The 27,404-nt window shown below is 40.2% G+C and overlaps 1 protein-coding gene across 10 annotated transcripts in view; it reads right to left on the bottom strand.

Annotated features, from left to right (window-relative positions):
- Window positions 1-27,404, bottom strand: part of sash1a (SAM and SH3 domain containing 1a) — a 164,175-nt gene that overhangs the window by 6,631 nt on the left and 130,140 nt on the right. For 5 of the 10 annotated variants that reach the window (XM_016669600.1, XM_016669603.1, XM_016669618.1 and 2 more), the window contains exons 3-17: window positions 26,873-26,923; window positions 26,025-26,074; window positions 20,763-20,803; window positions 20,487-20,576; window positions 19,051-19,163; window positions 16,800-16,898; window positions 11,095-11,230; window positions 10,002-10,975; window positions 7,276-7,350; window positions 6,954-7,097; window positions 5,438-5,570; window positions 4,618-4,787; window positions 4,020-4,229; window positions 2,800-2,950; window positions 2,233-2,361 (exon numbers count right to left, since the gene is read on the bottom strand). In XM_016669600.1, coding sequence (XP_016525086.1) covers window positions 2,233-2,361; window positions 2,800-2,950; window positions 4,020-4,229; window positions 4,618-4,787; window positions 5,438-5,570; window positions 6,954-7,097; window positions 7,276-7,350; window positions 10,002-10,975; window positions 11,095-11,230; window positions 16,800-16,898; window positions 19,051-19,163; window positions 20,487-20,576; window positions 20,763-20,803; window positions 26,025-26,074; window positions 26,873-26,923 — 2,566 coding nt within the window. Of the gene's footprint in view, window positions 1-1,164; window positions 1,944-2,232; window positions 2,362-2,799; window positions 2,951-4,019; window positions 4,230-4,617; window positions 4,788-5,437; window positions 5,571-6,953; window positions 7,098-7,275; window positions 7,351-10,001; window positions 10,976-11,094; window positions 11,231-16,799; window positions 16,899-19,050; window positions 19,164-20,486; window positions 20,577-20,762; window positions 20,804-26,024; window positions 26,075-26,872; window positions 26,924-27,404 lie in introns of those variants that run through there. The other 5 variants (XM_007547580.2, XM_007547586.2, XM_007547620.2 and 2 more) reach the window with 3 other exon arrangements.

The raw sequence follows: 27,404 nt of genomic DNA, 5'->3' as shown, positions 1-27,404 counted from the left end.
AGAAAAGTGTTCAGGCCTCCACAGCATTTGGATTTTTTTAGTCGAGAAAGCGAAAGCTTAAGCGATGCTATTATTAACTAAAACAAATCATTTATCTGGTGAAATTTAACTGAAGCTGCACAGAAAATATGACTGGCTCAGACTCTTGTCCAATCAGCAGCAAATAAAAAAAAAAAATCTAAACTTTAGCTGTGTTTTGTGTCATATAAATAGAGTACGATCCTGTACTTGTCACAAATGTAATGAGCTACAACCCATCAGAGGTACTAATAAATAGTTTTGTACCTGCAGCTTTAGACTAGACCATTACAGGCCGTCCTGTGACTAATCTTCTGGGCTGAAGTTGTTGCAGACAGAAGATTTAAGGTTAGCTCTTTCCATTCAGGAGGGTTAAAAAAAAATAAGACAGTGGAGGTACAACAGGCATGAGGAAGAAACTCATATTTAAATCAGGAATTGAGACTTCTGCAAAAATCTTCAGATATATATATATATATATATATATATATATATATATATATATATATATATATATATATATTTAACACATTTGCATGTATGACAAAGCTTTCTGTTGTATGCTTTATCTGACTGACAAGAATTATGACAACAAGAAGTCAGACTTTCTCAGTTCCCATTTGGAAAATACAATAATTATGCCTCTCCAAACCTGTAATTCCAACTTTGAGAGGCAAAGGTCTTTGGGAAGCCTCGAGTTCAAAGTCCAACATGGCTGCCACTTGTACAAAAACTATTTCTACAGACCATTTGTCTCAAACCACTAGTGGTGTACAATCTCAATTTGTTCACATGTCCCTGGTGTTTGAGCTCATACACTGGAGGATTATATCTCTTTTTTTGGCTTATCTTGCTACTGGAACTCATCACCAAAACAAACTAATTTTCTGTCTTGCAGGAAGCCTTTTTTTTTTAAATCTTCCACTAAATTGGTTGGTGCAACTCTAGGTTTAATTGCAAATAAAAGCATCAGAAATAGGTGGATTGTAAATGAAGTATAGCTGTGGAAGCCTGTAATTACAGAAGGAAATGCTGAATATTAAAACACGTTATGCAGTTTGTTTGTGAAGAGCTTAGTGGCATGAAAGGAAAATAAAGACAGACAAGAAAAAGAGGCAAAACAAAAATAAAAAAGCAGCACCGGAGTCCCTTTTATTATTTTTATTGAACAACTTTTTAGAGCTATATTGGCAGAGTGCACACTTTACTGTTGTGCCCAAATGACACAGTACACATGCAGGGGAAACCAGTAGCTACCCTGGAGTTGTAAAGATAAAGAAATAAGATAAAGCAGTGGTTTATGAAAAATGAAGCTGGAAAAACTGATGCGCTAAATGACAGAAGGCGGCGTATGCAGAGAAACAGTGTCCAGAAAAGAAAAACAAAGCAAAAAATAAGACCTCAGCAATCTTTTAGAATCACTCTTTTACAATCTGCACACTGTAAATGAAAATATTTTCATCACTTTAGGCACATACTGTCCTGTGCAATATATTCACCTATAAGCACAAAAATTGGCAAAGATAAATTAAAGCACAGATCTGAAGGGTTTTATAACTGATAAGATTCACAACTTAAAGGAAACATTAAAAAAAAGCATTTTCTGACATAACTACACTGCAAGTTCTTAGTCTGTTTGTATTTATGCCTGCCACATCCACACAACCCTCAGCAGAAATACTCTACGAGTTCATATTCATCTTCCTGATATCCGTCTATAGGCCTGGCAGCCACATTTGGGCCGGTAGGGAACACATGTCCACAGCTGGGCAGGGAGTTTGCCCTCATCAAAACAGTTCTGCGTACTGGGCCAAGTCTCTCCCTCTGTACTCCCAACAACAATGTGGGGTGGACTAGGCTTAGAGGTCTGGAGCCGGGCTCCCTCACAGCTACAACCGGACTTTGGCACTGACGGCACAGAACGCCTACAGGGTGGAAAGAGGGGTGAAGAGAGTGCAGTGAAAGCAAAGTTTTTTGTTTTCTTTTCTAATTTCTAAAGCAACCACACAAGAAAAGGGGTTAAGAGAAGAAGGTGAGACTCAGGGGGATGAAATTGGCATCGAAGCTTATTTGAAGTGAAGGTTATTATGCAAAAGTTTAGAAAAGTAGTGGAGCAGAGAAGGAAACTGAAGGAGGGAAATAGTGAAATGTGATAAAGCAGTAACTCCTATTGGGTCGGGGTAAGATAGCTGGACTAAGTAAAGCAATCATTACCATTTTCCAGATTTTCATTGCTCTCGTAGCAGCCTGAATCCCTCGGGGAGTCCCCCACGAGGCCTCGGCCCTCTGACAGCAGCTTCTCCTGGGAACCTGACAATCCGCTGCGCTCTGGATCACTGCTGCCTGGAAACGGAGGGAAAAAAAATAAATAAATCAAAGGGAAAAAGTGCCGTCAGAGTACGGAGACTTTTTCATCTTTTTGCACATTGCAAGCACATTCTTCATTGTACTTCATTGGGTTTTAAAGTAAGAGACAACACAGGGAAATACATAACTGCAATGTGAAGCATGCTTTTTAAAATTTCTTTTCGAATTTAAAATCAGAAAATTGCAATTTATGTTTGGGTTTTTTCATTGCACATCTCCAAAATTACTCTTTTACTGATGTACAAGAGTAATTTATCACAAAACATGCAGTTGAAAAGCTACGAATGTGCTTGCGGTAAAGTGTGAACGACATCCAGTCATTGAACAATGTCTGTTTTTGAGGTAATGTAGACATAAGGAGGCAAACGAGTAAACAAACGAAAAAAGCCGACACCTGAGCTCTATTCTACTCACTGTCGTACTCCTGCAGCAGCTCCACAGCTGTGAGCAGCACAGCTCTGTGCTGAGGGTCTTTGATGTTCAGCTCATCCAGGTCTTCTTCCTCCAGCAGCTTGAACGTGTCCAAGTCCTCGTAGCCGTTGAACAGAAACGTGGGCATGTGCTCCTGTGGAAAGGATATGAAATAGAGAGAGAGAGAGAAGAACCTGTGTCAGGATGTGGATAGACGAAAACATGCAAATATCACATGTTAAAGAAGAAAAAGAATTATTATACAACAGAAAGCCGTGGCATTTAATATAAGAATCAAATCAAAGTAACCCTAGGTCACATCCAAAGTCGGTGTCCTGATGCAGCATTAAAAAAAAAAAAGCCATTCACTGTGTGTGTACAAAGTCATCTGACATCAGTCAAACCACTTCCACTTTTGTTCTACAGCTCTGCAAACCAAGTATTTTAGATGCCTCAGATTTATTTATATCTACTTGTAGAAGAAGTAAGGAGGTATGATTAAAAATCTTTGGTGAAAAGTGATGCAGCTACATGGTCAGAAAAATGTGGTCTTACTGAGATCAATTTGAATTTCACTGTTAATATTAAAATAAGTTAAGTAAATCTTATTCAATCCATGGTTTGTTGTTTTTTTTTAATTTAAGCTGACGTGCGCGTCAAACCACAGAACATTGTGATTTATACGATAAAAAAAAAAATAAAAAATGTTTCGAAGTAATAAAACTTTCTAAGTAATAAAACGCATTCAGGCTTAAAATATGTTGTTAAGCAGCGTGCGGCTAATTTAACTCACGAACTCTAAGAATCTGGTGCTGACCGATTAAACTCTAATGTTGTGATGGATTAATAAGCAGCAGATGTGCAGCTCAGGCCCCAGCAACTTCAATCTGCGACTCTGCGGTTTGGCTTGCCGGAGACAAAACAAGACAAAGCCACAGGAAGTCTCATTTCTATTTCTATTTGCGGAGCCGGAGGCCCTCCGGTTGACTGGGTGGGAGGAGATGATGGTGTGCCCGGAGCAGGGTGCGGTCGAGCCAATGGGTGGCGCTAATGTTTGTGAATCAGTGTCAAATCAGATATCGTAGGCAGTGCAGCCTGTAATTGGGCAGGCTATATTTGTCTCGCAGGCAAACATAGTTTTACTTTGAAAAATTTGCTAAGAGTAGCCTAAAAATATTTAATTAAGTATTAGCTCTGTTTTCTGCCGCGCTTGGTAACCCCACCTTGAGGTTTATCCGCTCCAGCAGCTCCTCCACCGATGTGGGCTTGGGGGGTCGGCCCTTCCTCCTCCTCCGAATGGGCCTCTTAGGCTTCTCTTCTTCCTCGCTCAGCACGTCCACATATATGAACTTGAAGGTGCCAACTTTGTTGTTGAGCAGACCCATCCATGTTCCCATGGGGGGCTTGCTGATGATGTCAATCACATCCCCTTTCTGTGGAAACCAAACAATTGTCAGTTAAAAAAAACAAAAGTACTGAAAGTGACGCTGGCAACAATCAAAATCGAATTTCAACAAAATTATCAACAGTGTTATATACAGCCTTACAAGTAAAACCACCCTCATGTATTATTTTAATTTCTGCATGTATGAAATAAAGCTGAACGGATTGCAAGTCGGTAAGCTGACAATGCTTCCCATCATGTGGGAAATAATCTGCACTCACAACATGCACCTATGTACAAAGAATCTGCTTTTTAATGCTTCTTTCCATGAAATCGGAGTATATGTTTTAAATGCTGGATGGCTCAGGTGGTCATCAACTCCTCAGCACAAATTGCATAGACTTTTTTGCTCCTGAACTGAGCAGAAAGTCTCCAACCTTCAGCTTGAGAGAGTCGGTGTCGTAGGGGCTGGGAGTGAAGTCGGTGTGGACTCGAGCGCGGCCGCAGAACGGTCCCCTGTAAGGCGGCTCTTCGTCGTCTCCGTCCTCCGACTTCACGCTCTCTCTGTTGCTGGCCGATGAGTCAGTGGTGCTCACTGTCTGACCGCCTGAATTCAAACATGCACACATATAAACGTTTATTTAAAACTGAAGAAAACATGCCCATACATTTGTCAGTGGCCACCTTTTATACAACAAAAAAATTTAGTTAAAGAAAAAAACAATTAAATGCAGACTTTCCACATACATAAACACAGCTAATTTTGACTAAACCCTTCTTCTAAATACCATCTATTTGTGGACACTGTCATAAAATGCAAGTGTCAGTAAGCTTTATGATGACAGGTTGGACGTTATGGTTATTTCATACAGCTCCCAATTTTTTTTTACTCCATTTCTGTCTGTGGTGAGGAAACCAAAAAGGAAAGTTCCCACCAAATCACGGCCGTATGGGAAATTTGTTGACAGACAGACCAAACAAAAAAAAAAAAAAGATGGAGAGTATGAAATTAGTAAAAAATTAAACAAGAGGTGAAAATACAGTTGGCAGTATTATAATTTAAAGGGTGAAGTCAGGATTCAAAATCATATTTGTTTATATAACCATATTATAATCTTAGGATCTGTCATCCTCAAATCAGACACACAAAGTGGGTAATTCAAAGAACTTCCTTTCATTCCAACACTGGGGCTATGATTTTAGGGAATGTCTCCCCACTCACAGTCTCCAAAAAAGAACCCAAAAACAAGTTCTTACTCATTGAACTCTGGCCGCTGAGTGAACTGCGCAGGCTTTCCACGGAGCCTCCGGCCTTCAGTTTGGGTTTCTCCAAGGAGTCGGTGTCTGGCAGAGGAGACTGTGGGGAACCAGGGGCTCCATCGGGACTGGACTGAAGGATACAAATGAAGGGAAGGGAATGCAGATGGGAGAGTAATAGAAGTAATAGTAATAGAAGATAAAACAGAAAAGAAACATGAGAGATCAACAGAGGGTGCGGGTAAAAAGACGTTCCGAAATCGAAGCAACAGAGATTTGTTTGAAACTGTAACAACTAGCTGTGTTCTGCAATTTTTAAATTAGACTTTACAGAATTATTTAGTATACTTAAAGATGGTTGTTAAACCATCAACAACTGGTTTTAAGTCTGACATCATGAGTTGCACATGCTGAAGTAATCCACAAGGTGGCACTGTGGTCTACTGAATAGCAGAAACGCCTTGGCAAGAACTGTCAAAATTCACTACATTTGAGGCTCTTCAGAAAAAAACCAAACTGTGTTATAAAAGCAACATGATGACAAGTATTCTGGTATGTTTTTGACTTGTGATCTAAATCTATGACAACATTCCATATCACCGGCATGTATAGTTCACACCCGAGGGATGTTTAGATAAAAAAAGGGACGATTATGTATGATGCCCGATTAATGAGAATACATTCTGCTCTTACATAAATATATTTGGAGCTTTTATCTAAACCATAAGATAAATCTTTTTGTTCTGTGTCAAATTGGCTCAATAGATAAGTTTAGACATCAAGTGAAACCAATTGTAACACTATACATTTTCAGTCTAACACTCCTGCTTTATGACTTTTCGTCTTCTGCAGCATTCTATTAGTAGCTGTGCTAACGTGTTGGGAGTAAATATGTCCACTTTAAAATGGTGTAGTAATTTTCTTTAACTTACATTTGACCAAAAACCTAAGTCTGGGAACTATAGTCACTTTATTCTGAGTAATAATGCTCATCTGAATGCGTTACAACCCACCGGTCCAGACAGATTCCACAGCTGAACAAGTGTCAAAGCCACTAAACACCCGCCCTACCTACAATTGGTCCAGACTGAGCGAGTCGGCCTTTATTCGCTTTTCATTTCCTAAGAAGACCGTGAGCCCGGGGGACACTTACATCACCATTGTGTGAGCTCAACGTGGAGAAAACACTCCCCACCCAAAAGACCGGGTCCAAGAAGAAGAGCGCAGGGAGAGAAATCGAAATCTTTTTGTTCTGTGTCTAACACAAATATTTCCACCCACTCACAGCCTGTGGACAGAGCATGTGGCTTCCACTGCAAACATCATCCGCATGTTTGCTCCACTTGCATACATGTAGCATAAACCACCTATTTTTGGCACGCTGCTTATTTTCAAATAAAGCTACGCTTCAGTTGTTCTCAAGGTCTGAATATGACTAATTTTTCCTTAAAACAAGAGAGGCTGCGGTTAATAATATTTGGACTTCCATGTGTGAGTCTAGATCGGTCCGTCTAACCTGCTCAGACAGCGAGCTGCTGTACTTCTTCGACATGCGTTTCCTCATCGTCTCCTTCACAGACTTGACTTTCTTGCCCAGGGAGATCCGAGTGGTGTTGGGAGATTTCACCACCTCTCTGTATATTGCCTCCTGTTCCTTATTCTGTCATTTCAATGAGAAGAAAATGCAGATGGTCAACACGATTGGAGAGGGGTTGGGGGAGGCAAGGAGCATACAAGGAAAAATAAAAGGGAAAAGAGGGCTAATCGAGAGCAGTAAGGGTCAAAACCGAAGATAATTCATTGCGAAAGGGAAATTAAGCTCGGGCTCCGGCTCTTACGTTGGCCTCGGAGGCTGCGTTGACCACATGGAGAGAACGGTTGGACAGGTCAAAGCCCCCGAAGCTGCATGTTCTCTGTGTGGGTGGGGGGGAGGAGGGAGCCAGAACACAAGCAAATGAGTCACGCTCAGAAGGTCATGTTAAAGAAGCAACACCCAACCAATCTGCACACAATGACTCATGCTTGGCTTGAACACAGGCAGTAGTTGGAGTAATGAATACGGCTGTATGGATTGTATGTAAGTGGCATGATGTCATACGGGACTGAGGACGGCCAACAGACATGATGTAACAAAGTAGTATATAAAAATCCTTTGTGCAAATGTGGGTTACAAGCACGCTCCTAAGTAAACGAGCTGTTATAACGTTGGCTCCTCGAGGGCTTTGAGGCTTGCATCTCCAGAGAAAACGCCACACTAAAGAAGTTTTCATCATGTGGTAAAGGAAAACACTTATAAACTATTCCCACATATTAAAGTAATTGTTGGAGTCTACATTTGAAAAGCTGCACATTTAACAGTCAAACATAACAGTAACGAAGATCTTTGTCTTCTCAAACATTATACTGGACATATATTTATTTTAAAAGGCCAATTAAATATCTTATGACGTGCTGCAGAAGCAGTTCTTTCTGAGAGACAGTTATGCCACATTAGGCTGGTTCTAGAAATCATAGTTTCTTCAATTTATTCATTTCATCAAGAAAGAAGAGAAGGTATATTGTTGTGCAGATTTTTTTTCTAAGAGAAAATGGAATCAGATGAAATCAGTATTAATGTTTCTAAAAATTAAAATTAAATTCTGATCGGAGTATCTCGTTTTTTTTTTTTTCCCCAAAAAAAATTTTAGAAAGCGTATAAGCAACACAGTAGCAAACACACAGAAGGGTGTGGGGCTAATGGTGTGAAGAAAAACTGTCTTTGACTTTATGACGTTACACACAAAAACAATTCAGAATGACAATTACAAAGCATCTGAGTCACAGTGGTGGTTGATGATGGTAGCTGTTCTTTTACTTGCGTTTTTAAAACAACTTCACTGAGAGTTTTGTCCCGCCTAGAAACAACAAACGTTTCCCCGCTGAGACAGCCCTGCACATCGACAAGCTGTTGTATCAGATGTCCACAGCTGCCGCTTGCATCACAGCTAGTGAGAAAAAGCAGCTTGGAGAACAAAACGAAAAATGAAAAAAAGAAAAAAGAAAAAAAAGTAATAATGGTGATGCTTGATGAAATGGACATGCACCCAGAAAAAAATGTCTACCAGAAAGAATATATATATATAATATTTATAAAAATATAAATAGAACAAAAAACAACAACGACGACAAAAAAGCGACATCTGCAGTAGAGGCACGAGCCACAAAAGAAGATTAAAAGCAACAACAAAAAAAAAGTGGGTTCGGAGAGTATCTGGATGAGAGCGATCTCCAGTGACTTCACTAGAACATGACAGGATTCAGGCACCCTCAAAGCTGCAGGATAGCTCCACTACACCACCACCCACTCCTCTTGTTTCTGCCTCTTCTTCAGATAGAATGCCGATGCTTTGGATAGGACTATTTCCATCCAAAACCTCATTACTCCCATTTGCAGCCCCTGCAGGAACAAACGTTTCTTCCTATCCCGCTTTTTCATGCTATTTTTGGCCTGTAGCGTTAGTTTGAAAACTGACAGGCATAAAGTCTGTTCAGTCGGCGAAGCTGACTTAAGGTCACTCAATGAATTTGTCTTTAAGCTCGAGTTTTGTGTGCCGTGCTGCGTTTTAGAATGAGCAGCATGGAGCTTGCGTAACATCCTCTACGCCCACAGGGATCAGTGCGACAGTGAGAGTGTGCATGTTCCTCAGGGAGCTGACATTATAAAAGGCTCTTACGGAACTTAACCTCACGAGTGGGACGACGCAGATTAAGGAATCATTTCATATTCATCTGAAATATAGAGAATGGAAGCTTAAAACTTTCACTCAGAGGTCATAAAAGGCGTAACTCCCCGAAGGCTATGGTGCCTTTGGTGACTGATGGTATTCATTACCCTCCGACGGTTTTTACATTCTTTTCACATTATGACCAAATTTACAGTTTCATCTGGATTTTCATGAAACAGACCAACAGGAAATGGTGAATAATTGTGGAGCAGAAGGAAAAATGATAATAAAACGATGCCTTTTTATATATATAAATGAAATTCTGAAATGTGTTTCATCTCTATTTAGCCTATCTAAATGAATATTTTGTAGATGGCTGCAGATTTCTCCCAAGCCTGCACATCTAGACTCTGGATATTTTGGCTATTCTATTTTGAAAAAAGCTCAACTAGACGCAGAACATTTCTGCACATCAACTTTCTAATTCTGCAACCAACTCTAAATTGGATTTTGATCCAATTTAAAAAATATATTCCACTGCAGTCGCTGCCCTCAAGTATCTTGCAGATTCCAAACTGTATAATTATGTTTTTCTTTGTGTTGTTCAATCACGCCAAGTCCCAATAAAATACTTTGAAGGAACGACAAACATTTGAAGGCACGTCAGTAATTTCAAGTGTGCCAGTTCTACATGTTTCCAGCTCCTAAGTTTATTTTGCTTCTTTTTAAACATATGCTATTAAAAATGTTCTTGCACAAATTCTCCTCGTCTCAACCTCCCTTGAGCTATTCTGCAACTTTGAAGCACCAAGTCCTGCTCACACGCGGCGGCCGACTTAAACCTCACGGTCCAAACTCACAGACTTCTGCTGGATGCGCAAGAGCACACGCTTGGTGCAGCGGTCCACGCTAGCCGCCCACTTCCTGTCCACCTCGCGGTCCTCCTCAAGCAGACAGCGGCGCTCAGCGCGGCTGAGGGTAACTGGGCGCACCAGCTGGGCCCAGTTCAGGTGACCGTACAGGCTTCGCTCTACAACGTAGGTGATGTTCAGCTCGCTGACTGCGGTTCGGCCTCGCAGTCTCCGGGGAGGGAATGCCCAGCCCCCGCCTCCGGTCCCAAAACCCTTTGACTTTGTTACATCACAGCGGACGGGAGAGGAGGGGGTGACAGAAAGAGGGGAGATGGGGGACTTGGCACTGCGTGAGCGCTGGTACAGGAGGTGCTTGGTGGAGTAAGCGTAGTTGGGATCAGGTTTCCGGTGGGTCCAGCTGCCATGGTGGCGGTTGGAGGGTTGATGTTTGGGACTGCCTTGCTGGCCGTCATCCAGGGAAATGAGGAGACGAGACTGGGAATGGGGTTTGGGGCGAGGTTTGGTGAGGCCATAGAAGGCGTAAAGGGCTTCGTTGTTACTTACCCCGTGGGATATGGAGCTCAGCGCCTTCCTCATCTCGCTGTCTGTCGTGGAGCGTGACAGCTTTCCGTCATCGTCAAGTCCACATCCATCAAGTTCTGAGAAGGAAGAGCCGCTTCCTGCGACACCGGAGATGGATCCCTCCAGGTCCTGGGAGCCGGCTGCAGTTCTCCTCGGGGGCCTGATGAGACCGTGGGTGCTGGAAGACTTACTAAAAGTTTTCACTAGCTTGTGTCCAGACCAGGTGTCCAGACTGCTGGATGAAGGGGATGTTGTCAAACTGTCTGTGTCTCCATCCAGAGAGAGTTGGTCATGGATAAGGGATGGCAGAGACGCCTCCTGAGGCAAAGGGGGCTTCTTCAGAACTCCGGTGTACAGAGCTGTGTTGTCCTCACAGGAGGGCGTTTCCAGATTCAGAAAATCTAAAGAGACCAAGAGATCAGTGTACAAGGGGTGGGAGCAACTTTACAAATTAACATATCAATGGAAACTTGTGTTGATCTGTAAAAACATTAGTTTCTCATCAGTCAGAATCACAGACCTTCAGAGGAATGTTTCTTCCCCTCTTCCACCTTGATGAGTTTCTTTCTGACTCGCCGTGTCGAATTGACCAGTTTGTGAAGCCTTTTGAACTTCACAGAGTCCTCAGATTGCTCGTCATCCGACTGTTCGCGGGACTGGCGGGAAAAAAGAATGAGTTTAGGATCAGATGATGGTACTAATAATTTGAAACCTCATTACGTTTATTTATGATTCAGCCATAAAACGTCATTAGGAAAAGGACATTTTCCATACACTAAGATTTTCACGATGGTGTTATGATGCAACAAGATGGAAGTTCTGCTTAGGATGACAACAAAGTTAGTGAGGTGAGAGATTGAAGGAGATGGATGTAGGCCCACTGCATTGTACAAATTTCTAGCTCTCAGACAACCCGGAATGAGTCTCAACGAAATCCTCGACCATTTGAACAGTTAAGCTTTTGATTTCTGAAAGAAACTCATTCACAAACAGCTCATGAAAAAGCATTCCAACGAACATACAGGCACAGCTCCTGCCAACGCCGCATGTTACTCCTCCACTTGTCGTTTGGTGATAAGTGGGACATAAAGCAATCAACCTCTCTTCTGTCTGTTTCTTCCTGGTTTCCACAGCAACGCCTCCTCACTGGTCCCATACACCCCTACAGCTCTGCAGCTGAGTTTGCGTGACTTAACTTTTTGTCATGTGAACTCTTAAATCCTCTTGGGCTCATAGTGCTTATAAAAAGTAAGGAGATGCTGTCTACAAGGAAAATAATACAATACATTACAAATTAATAGGGTGCTATAATAAAAGTATAAAATAAGTACCTGAAAACTACTGAAATTGCTAGTTGATTATGCTAACTAGGTAGTAAGTTCATGTACATTTTAAACATGTACAATTATTTTAAAGATAGCTTTATCATTATAACTGTAATAACCAGCATGATTTTAGGGGTAATTTACCACAGAAGTACCACAGAAGATATTTCAAGGTAACGTTAAAGTATTTTAAAGGCATGTCGAGATTTGTCTGCATCTCTGAAAGAGTAAAAGACTTTCAGCTCTTAACAGGAAGGATTGACAGAGTAACAAACAGTTTCACCATATTTTCTTCTTGATCTTTCAACCTGAGCTCATCACCAACGTCAGCCTTTTAAAAATCTTTATTAGGATCTATATTGTGGAGATTGCTGTTTTGCTGTGTTTTTTTTTTTTTTTTTAATTAAAACCCTGTTTCCCGGTGTCTCTTTTCTCACACACAAAGCCTGACATCACATCTGCTTTTCATATAAAAATATATAAATAACGACCCTACATGGTAGGAAGGTTGATCTTATATTACGTAAAACAACTAAAATCAGTTTAGACTATTTAGAAAAGGCAGAGATCAGAGACTACTTTTACGTATGTTAGCATAACAAGTTTATTTTTTTCCAAATACTTTTTTTTTTTTTTTTTTTTTTTTTTGTTAAATATAAATATACATTTTAATCTTTTATGGTATTACCACAAGGCAATTTTGGCCTTAAAGTATAGTTGTGTTGAGATTGGAAATCAATCACAAAATCCTGATCACTGAATCTCTAGATAATGCTAAAAATAACAGTATTTTTATGTAATTAGTGGTAAACTGACATTTTTATACTAGGCTATGTAGCAATACCAGCCCATGCCTTGGAATATCCTGGATTGTTTCATGCAACAGTACAATATATATTATTATTATTATTTTTTATTATTATTAAAGAGCCAAAGTAGTCAACATTCCAATATAATGACACTGGATTACCTGTAGGTGTGTCGTCTATCTAAACTTTAACCAAGCTTAAAAAAAAGAAGACAGCTCATGAAGTATTGTTGAAATTTTAACCTCTTCAATTCACTCATCACAGACTTGTATAGACAATAATTTCAGTTCAAGGTGATGTTCGCCTGCAGACAAGACCAAAAGTATTATAGCAATTCATTTAGGCCTTTGCCAAACCTGCAGAAACCCTTAACTCCACTGCACCTACAACCCAGACAGTCCTCCAGCTGAATCACACAATTCTGACCGCTCTGCTGACTCCTTCAATTTTTCATTAAATCTGGCTGAGACCTGAGGTTGTTCATTTCAGAAAATGTAATGCACATAAGTGAAAAAAAGACAACGTGCAAAAAGGCTGTAGGTTCAGCAGAGCAAACGGATTCAAGTTAGACAGATTGTATAACTGTCTTCACATGGTTTTCCATAAGAAAAGGTTATAGAGGATGGTAAGGGGAGGGTGACAATAACCCTCTCAGCTCAGAACCAAGGATAGTCATCCATGCAAATAACGAGATAATCAGGGGAAAGAGAGTCAGACAAAAAGAGAGTCAAACATATGAAGCCATGAATCAAGGAGGGCTAAATGGCTGCTATTGTAAACAAGGTCAAAGGAGAAATTCCTCCTCCACTATTTCCAGTTCAATTCAAAAACTCCCATAAGGTCTGTTCACAAACTCCCGCAAACAACTTTAAAATTTTAAAAAAACTTTATTCTGCACAACAATTCGTAAATGTCAAAAACCACTAGCACTATCAACAAAATCCATGACATACATTACACAATATACATACATTACCTACCACTTCCTTAATGAAAGCAGCATTCTGCTTCCTCTGGTAAAATCCCACAATTTAACAAGAACAGAACCAGTAAATCCGTCCATACTGACCGCACTGTCACGCATCTAAAACCATATCTGCATGCCTGTTTGCATGCTGGCAGATGGAGCCTGTCCAGTGAGTTCAGCAGAGAGGAATGAGGGGCTGTTTCGAAGTGCTGCGCTGTACACAGCCAGCAGAGAAAAGGCGTGTTGTGCGTCGAGAACAATCCCGGCGTTTGAGCCCCTCTGACCCTGCCTTGGCCCCCAAATCGCTAATGGCGAGCCCTGGAATGTTAGGCTCAGATCGCCCAGGGAGCGGTGAAAGAGCGCATCAGACAAAAAGGCAGAAGACGACAAACATGTCAACTTCAAACATGCATGTTTCTGGAAATAGAACGCAGGCCAGCTCAGATGAGTAACACTGTTGACTTTTTTGAATTTGGGACTGACCTAAATCCGTTTCTGGAAAGGAGGAGAGGAATCAGCAGAGGCCTCAGCAGAGAGGAAATATGTCCTAAAGTGGGCAACTTTGGAACTTCAGACAATGAGACTTAGCTGAGAGCACAACAATTTTTCAGACCTTGGGGACAAGTCTAAGTCCTTTATCCTCGCTCTCCCTAACGCCCTTACTTCCTCTCTGCCTCCAGCATTTGCCTCTGGAGCCAAAGTGTGTGTTCCTCCACACAATACTCCTTCAGTACTGTAACTTTTCAACCCCCCTCTCATGTCTATAAAATCCCAAATCGATCTATCTTCCTCCTACAGGAAGTGAGCAGCGAGGTTCAGCGGACTAATTAATGCGATCAGTACACTCATGCACAATTCAAGCACCCACATCAAAGAACCAGAGAGCGCATAGGACCTGAGCTCAGTTTATGAATGCCATAACTGACCTACTTTTTGATGTGGAAGGAAATCATCAATCGCTATCCTGAAGAATATTTGAATCTTTGCAGAATGGCAAGAAAAAAAAAAAGCGCCGATTTCCTTGGGTTCAACTGAATTACTTTCAAGCGCTAACGTTTTTATATGCATCTGATTATCTTATGTCTTAGGAAGAGCTTGAGTTTACAGAACCAAGCAGGGCGGTGAATTTGATGATGTGCGGAAATTCCTCTTTGAATGTATTTATCTGAAGACTATGAGGTCATGAGTTAGTTTATAATAACAAAAAATAAACATTTGCTATTTCTGAGACTATTTCTGGAAAAAAGTGTGGACTGCTTAATGAAAAAATTGCTACGGAATATCGCAACAGCGCAGATACGGTGGGAAGAGATTCTCAGCCTTCTTGGGAATTTTTTGTTTTGATAAGCTCCGTTTCTTAAAATAAAAAGTGGGTCAATGTATGAGATCGTCTGGCTGAAAGTTCTTCTCTTGATAATCATAGTAAATGAACAAAAACACCAATCAGTGTCCACATGCTTAAGTATTCACACACTCAAACATTTTCACATTTTGTTGTGCATCGCCCACAAATATTGACATGTTTTTACTACAACACTGTGTACACTTTGACAAATTAATGCATCTTTTTTAAAGAGAAAGTAAAAATAATGTTTTTTTTTTTTTTTTACCTGTAAATTATGGCATACATTTGTAATCAGCAGAATTTTTTTTGTAATCGTCTTTGAGACAACTTTTGCCACAGTTCCTTTTACATCTAAGTCTTAATCTCAGTCTAATTGAACAAACGCATAACTCTAACAAATCCTTTGATCTAAATCTATCCATTGCAGCTCATTCTCACTGTCCTGCTGGAAGGAGGATATCTCAGCCTCAAGAGTTGTGGAGTCTAACAGCTTTTGCCTCTCAGGATTCCCCCTGTGTTTCACACCATCCATCTTCCCATCAACTGTGATCCTCACTGCATAATGATGCCACAAGTGTTTTCCATGATGAGCTTGTTGTGGTCAGGTCGACCCTTATTCCACCACTGATGGCATTGTGCATGCATGACTTGTTGCAGATGTTCACTCTGTCACCCAGATGGCTTGCGGCAAACTTCATAGAGAACGTGTTCTGGCTTTGCTTCAACAGTTATTTTCTTTGTACCATTTTCCCCCCAAAAAAAGGCCAGATTTTATAACAAATAATAGTTGCTGCATCAACAGATTACCCCACCTGAGCTCTTCTCTGCAGCTTTTCCAGCGTTACCATGGGTCTGTTGACTCTTTTTCTTGCCTGACCAGTCCATTTTGTAGCACGGCCATGTCTCAGTAAGTTTGACCTTGTGCCGTGCTATTATGTTATATTATGGGGGCAAAACAGTAAGTGCATGTCAGACTTTAAGGAGTTTTTTTTTTTTTTTTTTTTTTTTTCCAAAGATTGTAAAAATAAAATGTATAACAAAACTACACAATACTTTCCTTGGTCCATTGGAAAAAAGAAAATCTAAATAGAACCTATTAACGTACGTGGATTAGACAGGAATTAACACTCTTGCAAGGTGCTACAGCTGACTGTCACCGAACAGGATTCGATTTCCTGAGCCCAAGAGTTTACAGCATTAGCCTCCTCCAGGGGTTGCAGATCTCTTTCAGGTAACCACAAAATCCCTGCTAACAAAATCTGCTGAAAGAGATTTCACAGGGATTAAGTCCACCCCTCAAACTGGCTTTCTGCATGTCGAAATTCCAAAGGACTGAGGCCAAGATTCCGTTTTATTCCACAGGAACAAACCTCAAATGAGATGTACGTGGCGGGACAAAACTGATTAATACATATGGGTGAGTGCTTTTACCAAACTGGATGTTTTATTTGTTTGTCTTGTTTTTTTATCTATATGAGCTGCCATATCAAGAAAGCAGTTGAGACAAATAAATACTTTAGAAAATTCAAGTTTTCTGAGGCAAAATGAATTTGATCAAGTCACATGTGATATTTTTTCCCCAAAGGAAGACACACTGCAACTCAGTCTATTTGTGAATAATAGAGAAAGATAGAGTGATAGAGAAGCCAAGGTAATAACATTCCCACTTCCAGCACAATTTTCACTAAAAAACCTTAAAGGTGAGAGTGTTAAGAGAGGTAGAGTGAGGGGTGGGGGGTTTGGTGGGGTGTTGGGAGAGGCAGGGAGGGGTGTACTTACATTGCAATTTGAGGACAGGTTTAGATTGGCTGCAGATCCTTCAGTCCACTCTGCAGTGTCAGTACTGCTGGACTGTTTGCTGCGCTCATACTCCTTCAGCTACATGGAGAAGAAAAGTTTAGAGAGGCAGAGGGACAGGGCGGACCACCCACTCTCACCAAGCAACACTACGTCTGGCTATAATTTACCGGACCACAGAAACACAGGACGTTCAGCAGCGTTCATTCACAGTGATTCAGTGACATCTAAATGCTACAGCATGGAGCTGGAAACCACAATCTCATTTTATATATTTTAAATGCGATTGCAAACTTCAATATGTTATGTAACAAGGTGATGCCTTGGACACACAAAGAGTAGTTTGTGGATTAGAGTTGTGACGCCATTTTGGCTTTTTATAGGGAACAGTTAAGGACTTATGAACTGCAGGGGAGGGTCGAGCGGGGGATTCCCTGGAGTTGTTATCATTATGGATGGTGCTCACAATCCAATCAGTTTAGAGAAAAATAGAAATGAAAATAGAAATTCTGCCTAGTAAGCTGAGCTATGTGCTTATCAGACTGGAGCCAAAATTGTCTTAGATTACAACAAGTAGTTTCTTAGCTTGATGGCACATGTCTTTCACATGGAACATTATTGCAAACAGACTGCTAAGAAAAAGTGGAAGTAGCCAAACATTTCTATTTAGCCCTCCCAAGGTCTGGCAAGGTCACACAATGACCCTGTGTGTGCTTTTACAAAGTTTTACTTTGGGTAGCTTCAGGAACCCATGGGCTGACAGGAACCCCTTAGCCCCTCCTTCCCCCGCTTTCCAACTGTGACATCTGCTGCGCTCTGCCTGAGCAACATGCTAAGGCCGCAACAGGGTAAAATAAATTTAAAATACATGTCAAGGTTTAAAAGTAAATGAAACAGCATTTAAAAGATGCTTTAAAATGTTCCTATTTTGAAACCAGATCAAAAAGGCAAAAATCCAATTGAGAATTGATCTGAATCAGACAAACTACAAGCTAGACCAATGGTGTTGAAAGTAAATATTTTAACCCGCTTAGTAATAAACTAAACATTCATATTTTAATGCAATGAATAATCTGGTCAGATTCATATCAGAAACCAGTAACATACAACGGATAAAAGATTATTTTTTTTACCAGCAGGAATAACTGCTGCTTTTCTGTTTGTCTGAAAATAAATTAGATCATATTATTTTTTTTTGTTAAAAACTGTATGTTTTTACTCATTTACTCAATTCATTTCACTTTATGAATATAGCGCCAATTCACAACAAATGCTGTTTCGATGCACTTCACAAAAAACATATAATTTATACACATAACAATATAGTCAGTTTAATCCAATCACTTGATAGATTCTAAGTTATAAAAGAATGCAGTCAATTTTAGTTTATTATTCAAAATGTTCAAGTTGGTGACTTTGCAGCAATCAGTCCATCAGCACAAGCTAAATTTTTATTACACCGCTGACCAGACGGACCAGATTTCTGCACAGATTAAGATAAAACATATGTTGAATAAGGCAGTTGAAATTAAATTATTGACAAATAGAAAAATAAACACATCCAGAAAAAAAAAAGTAGAACGATAGTAAAAATGTGTAATCCAACTCCTAATTCTGGCCAACTATCCAAGCCATACACAACAAAGAAACACAGCTTATTGTAATTTGAAAGACGGGACGTAAGAAAAGAAGAAGGAAGCAGAATAGTGAGAATAGAAAAAGAAAACCTACAAAAACCAACTGACTGGCCACAAGAACAAAGACAGGAAAGCCAAGTGATTGTCCACCATGTCCAAGTAGAGAAAAACCACAACACACCGAAACATCTTTCCCAACAGGTGGGGCTACTGAGCTACTAATTCACCATTACCATCAACACTGACATTAAGAGCTGAACAACATACCCACACACACTCCAGCAGCTCAAACCCAAACATCCTCCAAATACTGAACCTCAGGACACACCAGTTAATCTGGAGTTTGACTGTGTATCGTCTGTGTATGTGTGGGTAAAAAGGACAATGCAGTGTTAGATACGGGGCCTTGTTTGGGTTAGTAAGGATGAGTTTTAGTAAGCCAGTGCTACTGTAAGACTATGGAGCACAAGGGGAGGAGGGAATTGGATTCAGGAGGAAGGGGAAGAAATGCGTGGGTTGAATCTGGTTTATAGATTGGTTAAGTCATTGAAGCGGGGAGGGGAGTAGACAAAAGAGATGAGGAAAATGATTCCTACCCGAGCCAGAGCTTCTTCTACAGTGATCATTTTCTCTTTAACCATCATCATCAGCTGAATCCGCTCTTCATCGCTCATTGTGATCTCACTGGCCACGTAGCCGATATCTTCTCCTGATCAGACCAAAGGGCAAACATGAAGAAACCAAGAGAGAGTGCAATTGCTTTGCAACTTTATTCATGCCTTGGAGACCTGACGATATTTTGTCACGCCACAACCACAAACTTTGCATGTTATTGGGACCAGCAAAAAAAGATATATAATTGTGAAATGAAAGAAAATTGATATGCTGTTTCCCAATTTTTTAAAAAAAATATAAATCGGAAAATTATGGTTTGGATCGATATCCAGTGCCCCCAACTTTCCCTGCAATTTTTCAAATTGTTTGCAGCTGTACTCGCCTCTATCACATTCAGGGAAATTTTCTTGCCCATAATCCTTGCAAAATGGCAAAAATATTCAAATTGGATTGTGTGTGACTAATCTGATTTGCAAGCTGGATTTAGGTTTGAACCTTGACTGGTCCGTTCTAACAAAGGAAAATGTCTTAATCTAAAGCATCCCACTGTAGCTATGACTGTCCAGGGTCTTTCTAGCTCAGTGCCAAGTCTTTTGCAGCCCCCAAACTGTTCTATTTTTTTTTTTTTTCTAGGTTTGCACTGAATGTAGCTCCATTCATCTTCTCATTAAATCGTAAAGCTTTCCTCTTGCCACTCTTCCATAAAAGCCAGATTTGTGGAGATAATTAAAAGCGTCAACAGATTCCCCTGCATGAGCAGTTGATCTCTACAGAAACTCCAGAGTTACCGTAGGCATCTCATCTGCTTCCCTAAATCCTGCTCTTCTTCCCCAACCTATCCGTTTAGATGGACAGCCACGTCATGGTTGGTTTGCACTTATACTCTTTATTTTTGGGAGATCTAATGTAGCCATATCTTTGTTTATCCCTGTCCTGCCTGGTGTGTTCCTTGGTCATTATGATTTTTGTTTACTTATGTTCTACTATAAGTCCCTGAGGTCTTCTCAGAAAAGCTGAATTTAGAATCAGACAGAGGTTTATTTACAAAGTGTTTAGCCAAAATAATGCTTTTTTTTTTTACAAGAATAAAAATTTACATATACCACAAAATTAAATAAAATAAAGTTTAGACCAAAATTAAGTTACACACGGGTTAACAGTTTACAAATTAGGGGACTTCCAAGGGTTGGTTGCATTGGACTGTATTTGGGTCAGCATCAAAGTAAAAAGGACACTAATGTTTTTTATTATTTTATTTTTGGGTAAATATATATATATATATATATATATATATATATATATATATATATATATATATATATATATATATAAAAAACCTAACATTATCCATTTCAATATCATGCAACATATTTAGATCTATCATATAAAATACACTAATATTTAAGGCCACACCAACCTTTGGATGACTGTCGGGCCACCGGTTTGTGCTGAGATTTGCGGAAGTTCTGCCAAAACGATTTGTTTTTCTTCTTATTGTCCCATTTACCTAGAAGAAGAAAACATTACCTTGGTTGATGCACAAAATCCTTCCATGTTTACTGACCCTCAACGTGTTCCAAATGTCGGTTACAGTTTAAAGGGACCAACAAATCAACAAGGACTATGATTAACCTTCAGATCCTAGATCCACTTACAAATCTGAAGACAAACCCAATTTTGCATGTTAGCTTACCTCCAGATCCGTCTTCAGAGCTGGACTTGTGCAGAGGCATCCTGCAGGAAAAAAAATACAAGTGGAATTACAAGTGCAATGCTTCATTTACTTCCAAATAACTCCTTCTGTTTGAACAGTAGTGGAAAAGTGCATCAGCCCTGTTCAAGCGCACAAGTGTGGGGGACATTTTTGATGAAGTGGTGCTGCAGTTCTGCCTGTTCGCCACTTGGGATCAGTAATGGTACTTGAGAGATTGTGAACCAGGCTCCCGAGGCTTGAGAGGGAGAGGGCGAAGAGGACGGGAAAACAAATTTGCATAGTAGAATATGGTTAGAAATCTTTTAAAAACAAAAAAACAGACAGGGGCCAGCAAAATGAAAAGAAAACTGGATGACAAGCTGTACAAGCAAGATACAAAGAAAAGTATAGATTGGAAGAAGAGAAGCGGCCAGAAGCTGGAGGCGGAGGGACAGAGACCACAGGGCAGACTCAGCCTGTTTGTGTTTCTACTTCCATCCTCAGAACAGACACTTAGGGGGAAAAGAGAGAAAGAAAGGGAGGGAAAATGAGGGCATAAGACAGACAGACATGGAAAATATTTGAGTGAAAAAATATCCCCATTATCTGTATAGACTGGAACAAACACGTTAATTTTTTTTTTCTAAAACTGCATTCAGCTTCCAATCAAAAAGTCATGCAAGAGCAGTTTAAGCTTATTTTCTAGCTCGCTCAGCAGCATGTCAGCTCTAGGCAGACTCTTCTTTGCTCAGACAAAGATGATAAATCCCATCTATACCTGTCAACTTCACATAAAAGGGCAAGCTTTATAGATTTCAGCTTGAAGTAGATGTTGAAAACTTGTGTAAAGTTGTGTGAGACATTGTGAGAAGAAGAAGGAATTCTGAAGGCTTGAAGAAATATAAACCACATCGGGTTTTTTTTGGTTTTTTTTCCCTGGTCAAGTTGGCTAATGTTGAAGGATTATAATGCAACCTGTCTGAGTACAGAATCTACACAGAAAAAAAAATTAAAAATAACTGCAAATGTACACTGTGTATTTCTCACGACTGTTTGATTTGTTTACTTTAGGGCACATTTCATGACTTTGGCTACCAGCACGTGCAGAGCCAGACACTAAAGCGATGTTAAAATGTGCAACAAGATCAAAGCTGCATGAAGAGCTTATTTCCCCCTCTGCAATGTAACTAAATGTCCGTGTGCGTGTGCACAGGAACACGTGTTTGTTCAAACACGGCACTCCTCTCATGGTGCAGTGGGAAATCTCAGTGCCGCTTAAACCTTGGCTACCATGGAAACATAATGAGATGCTAATTGAATGGAGGCCTGTAAGGTTCACCCCTCTGCTCAACCACCACCCTCCCCCTAGCTTAGGCTAGAGCCAAAGCTAATGCTAATGGACCTCACTCAATAGAAGCTTTTCTGTGACAGCACTGCAGCCCCCCCACCACCACCAAACACACCCTCTATAAATTAACCCTCACACATACACACACTGACGGGCTTTTAAAGTCCTTGGATGTTTTCAGTTGGAGTTCAGGCAGCTCAGGCATTGTGTCGCTTCTGTACCTTAATTGGTTTAACCTTAAATCTTTGCCATGGTTTTCAGTTTCAGTTCATCTCTGTAGATTCAGTATTAGTATCTCATCCACAAAGCACAGGAACGCAATTAAGATAATATATAAAATATTCCTGAGCTTTGGTTTGAGCTTTGCAGGGCAGGCAGAAAATGTCTCCTTTTATAGTCTAATGACTAGCAAAGGTTAAATTTAGTTAAACTATTGTCTATGAAATCAGAGAACGACTGTGTGTGCATTTATTACTTTTGATCTCTTTTCTTGTCGTCCTGAATTGGCCATTTTTATTGTCAAGTTTTACGTCTTCTGGAGGAATTTCTCATTTTCTCATGAACACATTTTATCCTGACAACATTAACTCAGATAGTTAACAATACAGAATACAACGTTTCTGGTGTGTTGCCCAATTTCACTGTTTGGGATGGGAAAACTATAGCAGCACAATAAGTCCTCGACATGTAACACTGTTAGTTGAATGTTCCTTGACATGACATTGTTGGCATTGCTAGCATGATGGTTTATCTTTATGGTAATGAAGGATTATATTTTGTATCAAAATAGTTTTCCTATAAAGTGAAAAGTAACAACCCTTGGTCAATTGCCAATTTGCATCCACGCATCCACATTTCATTTAAGCCAATCTCCATTGTGTATTTTATAGTTTTTAAATTGATGCGTGGTAAGTACAAAATACCTTTTCTGGTACAGACATTGCAGTTATTTTTATCCAAAGAAATAGCTGATGCTTTTGTCTGACTACAAAGTTTATATTTGTGTGGAACAATACAAGGTGACAACAATAAACGGCAGCAGAGTGATGGTGGTTGTGTCAGACAGCATGAACTTTAGGATGAGCTTCAGGGCCCAGAAATTTCAGAGTTCACACAAACGAAAGACCAGAGGCTCACATGTTAGGAAAGCACAAAAAAGCTGTAAATAAAACATCCAGAAGAAAATAACATTTTGACAACACTTTCCTCCCACACTTCCACTTTGCGCTGAGCAAAACAAGTCAATTAACTGTGCAAAGCAGCCAGAAGTTATAAATATGCTGACAAGGTGCTTAAGCTTGCCAGCATGGTACCGCTGTCAGGAAAACATTTTTCATGTGCCACAGCTTATAAATCCTTCAGATTTTTGCATAAACCGATCTTGCAGTTGGAAACCGCTCCTGAAAGCACCGCTCTCATCCAGTCAAACTTAACATGTAAACTTTCATCTAGATCCATTTGCTTATTCTGCTAACCTCCCTGATAAGCCAGCTGCCTCCTCTTTGTAACAATACCAACCAATCAATCGCCTTACAAAACAGGAAGTCGGGCAGCTTGAACCCTGCAACCTTCTCATATCACTCTTTCATCGACACTTTCTTGCATACCAAGCATACCGGGTATTGTGCCCAGCTCCTGCCAACAGTCGGGCAGAGAGACTCAGAAATGTACAGGTGGCACAGCCACTGGATGGAGTCTGGGTAATCTTCAGCTGTCCTGCTGAGGGGCGATGATGTCGGAGAGCTGTGTGTCAGCGTGCAGGAATGCCTTTCGTGGCAGTGTGAGGAATCTGTCTATCCGTTCCACTGCACATGATAAATCATTCTACCTGAAATCCATTCGTGCACAATGGAAAGTGGACAATGGGCAGCGTAACAGAGAGACGAGAAAGGTGGGGGAGATAAAGCAGAGCGAGGATTGCAGGCGAGGATAGGCGCAAAAGAAGAGGATTTTTGAGGGCATTGGTGTGCGAGATTCTGTCCTGAAGCATGAAAAACTTTAATTACATCAAGGTATTATAAAGTTTTTATGTTCAACTTTTAACACCTGAAACAGAGTCTGGGTTTTTGCGAGCAGGCTACCAGAAGAATGGGTGTAAATGAATGCAAAGCCTTCTGATAAGAGACTCCCTGAAGAGTACAGGTCTGCCAAAGTCTGGATCTTCCTGATAACGAGTGGGATCCGAGGAGATCCGTGTGAAGCATGAAAAACGGGGGTGGGGGAGGAAGCCAGAGTGAAAAGTGCAGAAAGTACTTACTTTCCTAGCTGTTCGGTTAGGATCTCACTGAACAGCAGAGAAATGTCATTCAAACTTTGGCATCTGGTTCCCATCATCCTCGGCATATGGCCGTGTAACGTATACAACCATGGGAAAAAGAGATCATGTCTGTGGTATGAACTTCCTCTGCTGCACGTGGTCATCACATGAGCATGAAGCAGGGTAGGTCACACTTGGGTGACAATCAGAAACAAGTACAAAGGGAAATTAAAAGAAGAAAAAAAAAAAGATGACTTCATAGTTTTTGGTTTTGACAAAAATGGCCCTGATGCAATCTGTGAGGTTTGAGCAGACTGTTAAAAGTAGCTCTATTTATTGTGCAACCAACTCTAAGAAGTTCCTCGGTCTCTGCCAGAAAATAGATTACCCACAGCACGACACTCGCACCACTATACTTTTCAGTCTCCTGGCAGCTTCTGATTTTCCTTTGGGAAAATGTTTAAAATTTTTCAGTTTTAGTAACCCTTATGACGCTACAAAATTCAACAAATACAAATCATTATCATTATGCTGTATCACAGTCAAAAATTGAAATTTCAATTCCTTTTAACCACCAGAACACATATTAGCCCTAACCTCATGTGAGGATATAGTGGAGAAATGTAATGCAAAACATGCAAACACTAACTTTTGTGTTACAAGAACCTTTGAAAGAGAGCCGCACCCACGCCCTATTCCATCCTGCTCTTTCGTCCCGTGTTCCTTTTGCTGTAATCTTTCAACCATCACCCTCTCTGTCTCCCCCTCTCTTCCCCCCAGCAGGACACAAAGCCAGGAAGGAAAGGTACAAAGGGCAGAGAATGGCTGCTGAACTGCGCGGGTCAGCCTGAGGAAGCAGGCTGTCGGTTTCCTTGAAACTCAGTGGGGACATGGCCGAGGGACTTGGACGACCAACTGCATCAGAACTGAGATGTCTGTGTGTGGAGGGCTAGATGGTGTCACCCAGTTAAGAAATTCTACTTTAACATTTTTTATGTGTGCTCAGACAGCAAGCTGAATCGTGGCTGTTCAGTTTCCAGCACAATCGGCCATGCTCTGGCAGCTGCAAGTACATGTTGCCAAATTTGGAAAGGGTTTGTGGCTGCCAATTGTAGCACCAGAAATTGGCAAATATATATTTCTATGCAGATCAACTTTGCACTGTGTTAGGGGGGGGCTAAACTAGAGCAAAATTTAAATTGGATTTAAGTATGGCACCCAGATTTTAGCCAGTTTATTTGGACAGAATGCATGCTGTGAACATAAACTTATTATATCAGCTACATGCAACACTGTGGATCCTCAGAGAAGATGTCCCTCCCTTCTGTTGGAAGAGACAACATGTATTCCCCAAGGACATGGATGGCTACCTTTTCTCAACTCTCGCTTACGAGATATGTGTCATCCACATGCTGTCTCAGGAGGCCCGTGTGTTTCTGTTTGCTTACCTTCATGTGAGCTGTGGCCTGTAGAAGGTGAGTGTGATTCATGGTTTGTTGTGTGTGCAAGCATGCAGCAGGTTTATAGGATCCAGACACACTCTGCACTGTTTGGACATGCAACAGGCGCACATTTCTGGATTTCAACACTGACGGCGGACACGTGTTAGAGTGATAAAGTAGGACAAAAAAAAAAAAAGAAAAAAAAAGAAACATACTTTCTGTCTGTTTCAGGAGTGGACATCTCACTGCTGAAGCCAAGAGATTCCTGAGGTAAACAGAGACAAGTGTTACTTTCACAAAATTTATAACAGAGTAATATTTCTAAAATATTTCTTCTGCTTTTGTTTTTCTTGTCACATTAAAATGAAGCAAAGTTAACCTCACTTAACACAAAATGTAGTTTGCGAGGGATTTTTTTCTTTATAAAAGTAATTGCCCCCCATTTGCTTAGACATGAATTCACTGTGAGTTACAACATTTTAGTTATATATATTCCACATGACACACCCGGGACCGACTACCGGTAGACATGTAGAATCAAGTTCTGCCTCGTTAAAAACTTTCTGGCAACATGAAGGAGGCACAAAAAAAAAGTAGGTTATAAGACATTTCTGCTTAAAGAGAAGAATAAGTTGCTGTAATTGGGAAAAAACAAGAATTTAGCTCTGGTCGAAAAAATCCACGAGGAGAAAGTTTGCTTAAAATCCTTTTGAGCTTAACCTCATAGACACTTAGGTTCTCCAAAACAATGTTCAGAAAAGAGCAGCAAACCCACTTTTAAATGACTCAAAACAAATTAATGGTTTCAAAAAGTCCAGTAAATTTTCAGACTCAAATACCACAGAAATGTCACCACATAACATTAAATAGGCTATTCATGCTTAAAAAGCCTTCGCTGTTGCTTATATTTAAAAATAAATAATAATAATCAGAAAAGAAGAGTGGGCAAAAAGTAACATTTGTTTGGTGACCTAACATACTTAAGTTTAACAAAAACAGACTGGAGAAATCTGTACAGTGGTAAATAATATTTCCGTACTTCATTTAAAGCTTCATTGCCCACCTGGATCTCATTGCGCAGCTGGAGAGATGTGCTGCTTGGGTCTTGCTTTTCCTGAAAAACAAAAAAAGAAAAAAAAAAGAAAAGAAAAAAATATATATATATATATTACTGAACACGTTTATGCAGTTTAAATAACAGCTGCATGTTTAAGTATTCCTTGAGGGAAAGATGTTTATGGGTAAAGTTCTTGGCATGATCAGGACATACCTGAATATCAGTTAAAACAAAAGCAAGCATGTGTGTGTGTACATAAATAATACATAACAAGTGGAGTCAAGACTTGCTCCAGGTAGATAAACCTGCAGAGCTCATTTTAAATGTTAATGAATGTCTCATTAACATGAGAATGTCTCATAAATATGAGACATTCATTGCTGGAAGTAAGTGGTGGTGCTGCCTGGTGAAGTCCTGGCTTTTAATTGCAAAACAAAACTGGCTATGCTAACTCCATTGTACTTTCCCATTTTAAGTGCACTTCCCTTGACTACAAAACAAGGGCCAACTGGCTTTGTCATATATCATTTAAATAAAA

The sequence above is a fragment of the Poecilia formosa genome, unplaced genomic scaffold (genome assembly GCF_000485575.1).
Source record: "Poecilia formosa unplaced genomic scaffold, Poecilia_formosa-5.1.2 Scaffold1, whole genome shotgun sequence".
Taxonomy (NCBI): Eukaryota; Metazoa; Chordata; class Actinopteri; order Cyprinodontiformes; family Poeciliidae; genus Poecilia; species Poecilia formosa.
This window is presented reverse-complemented; position numbering and strand designations above follow the sequence as displayed.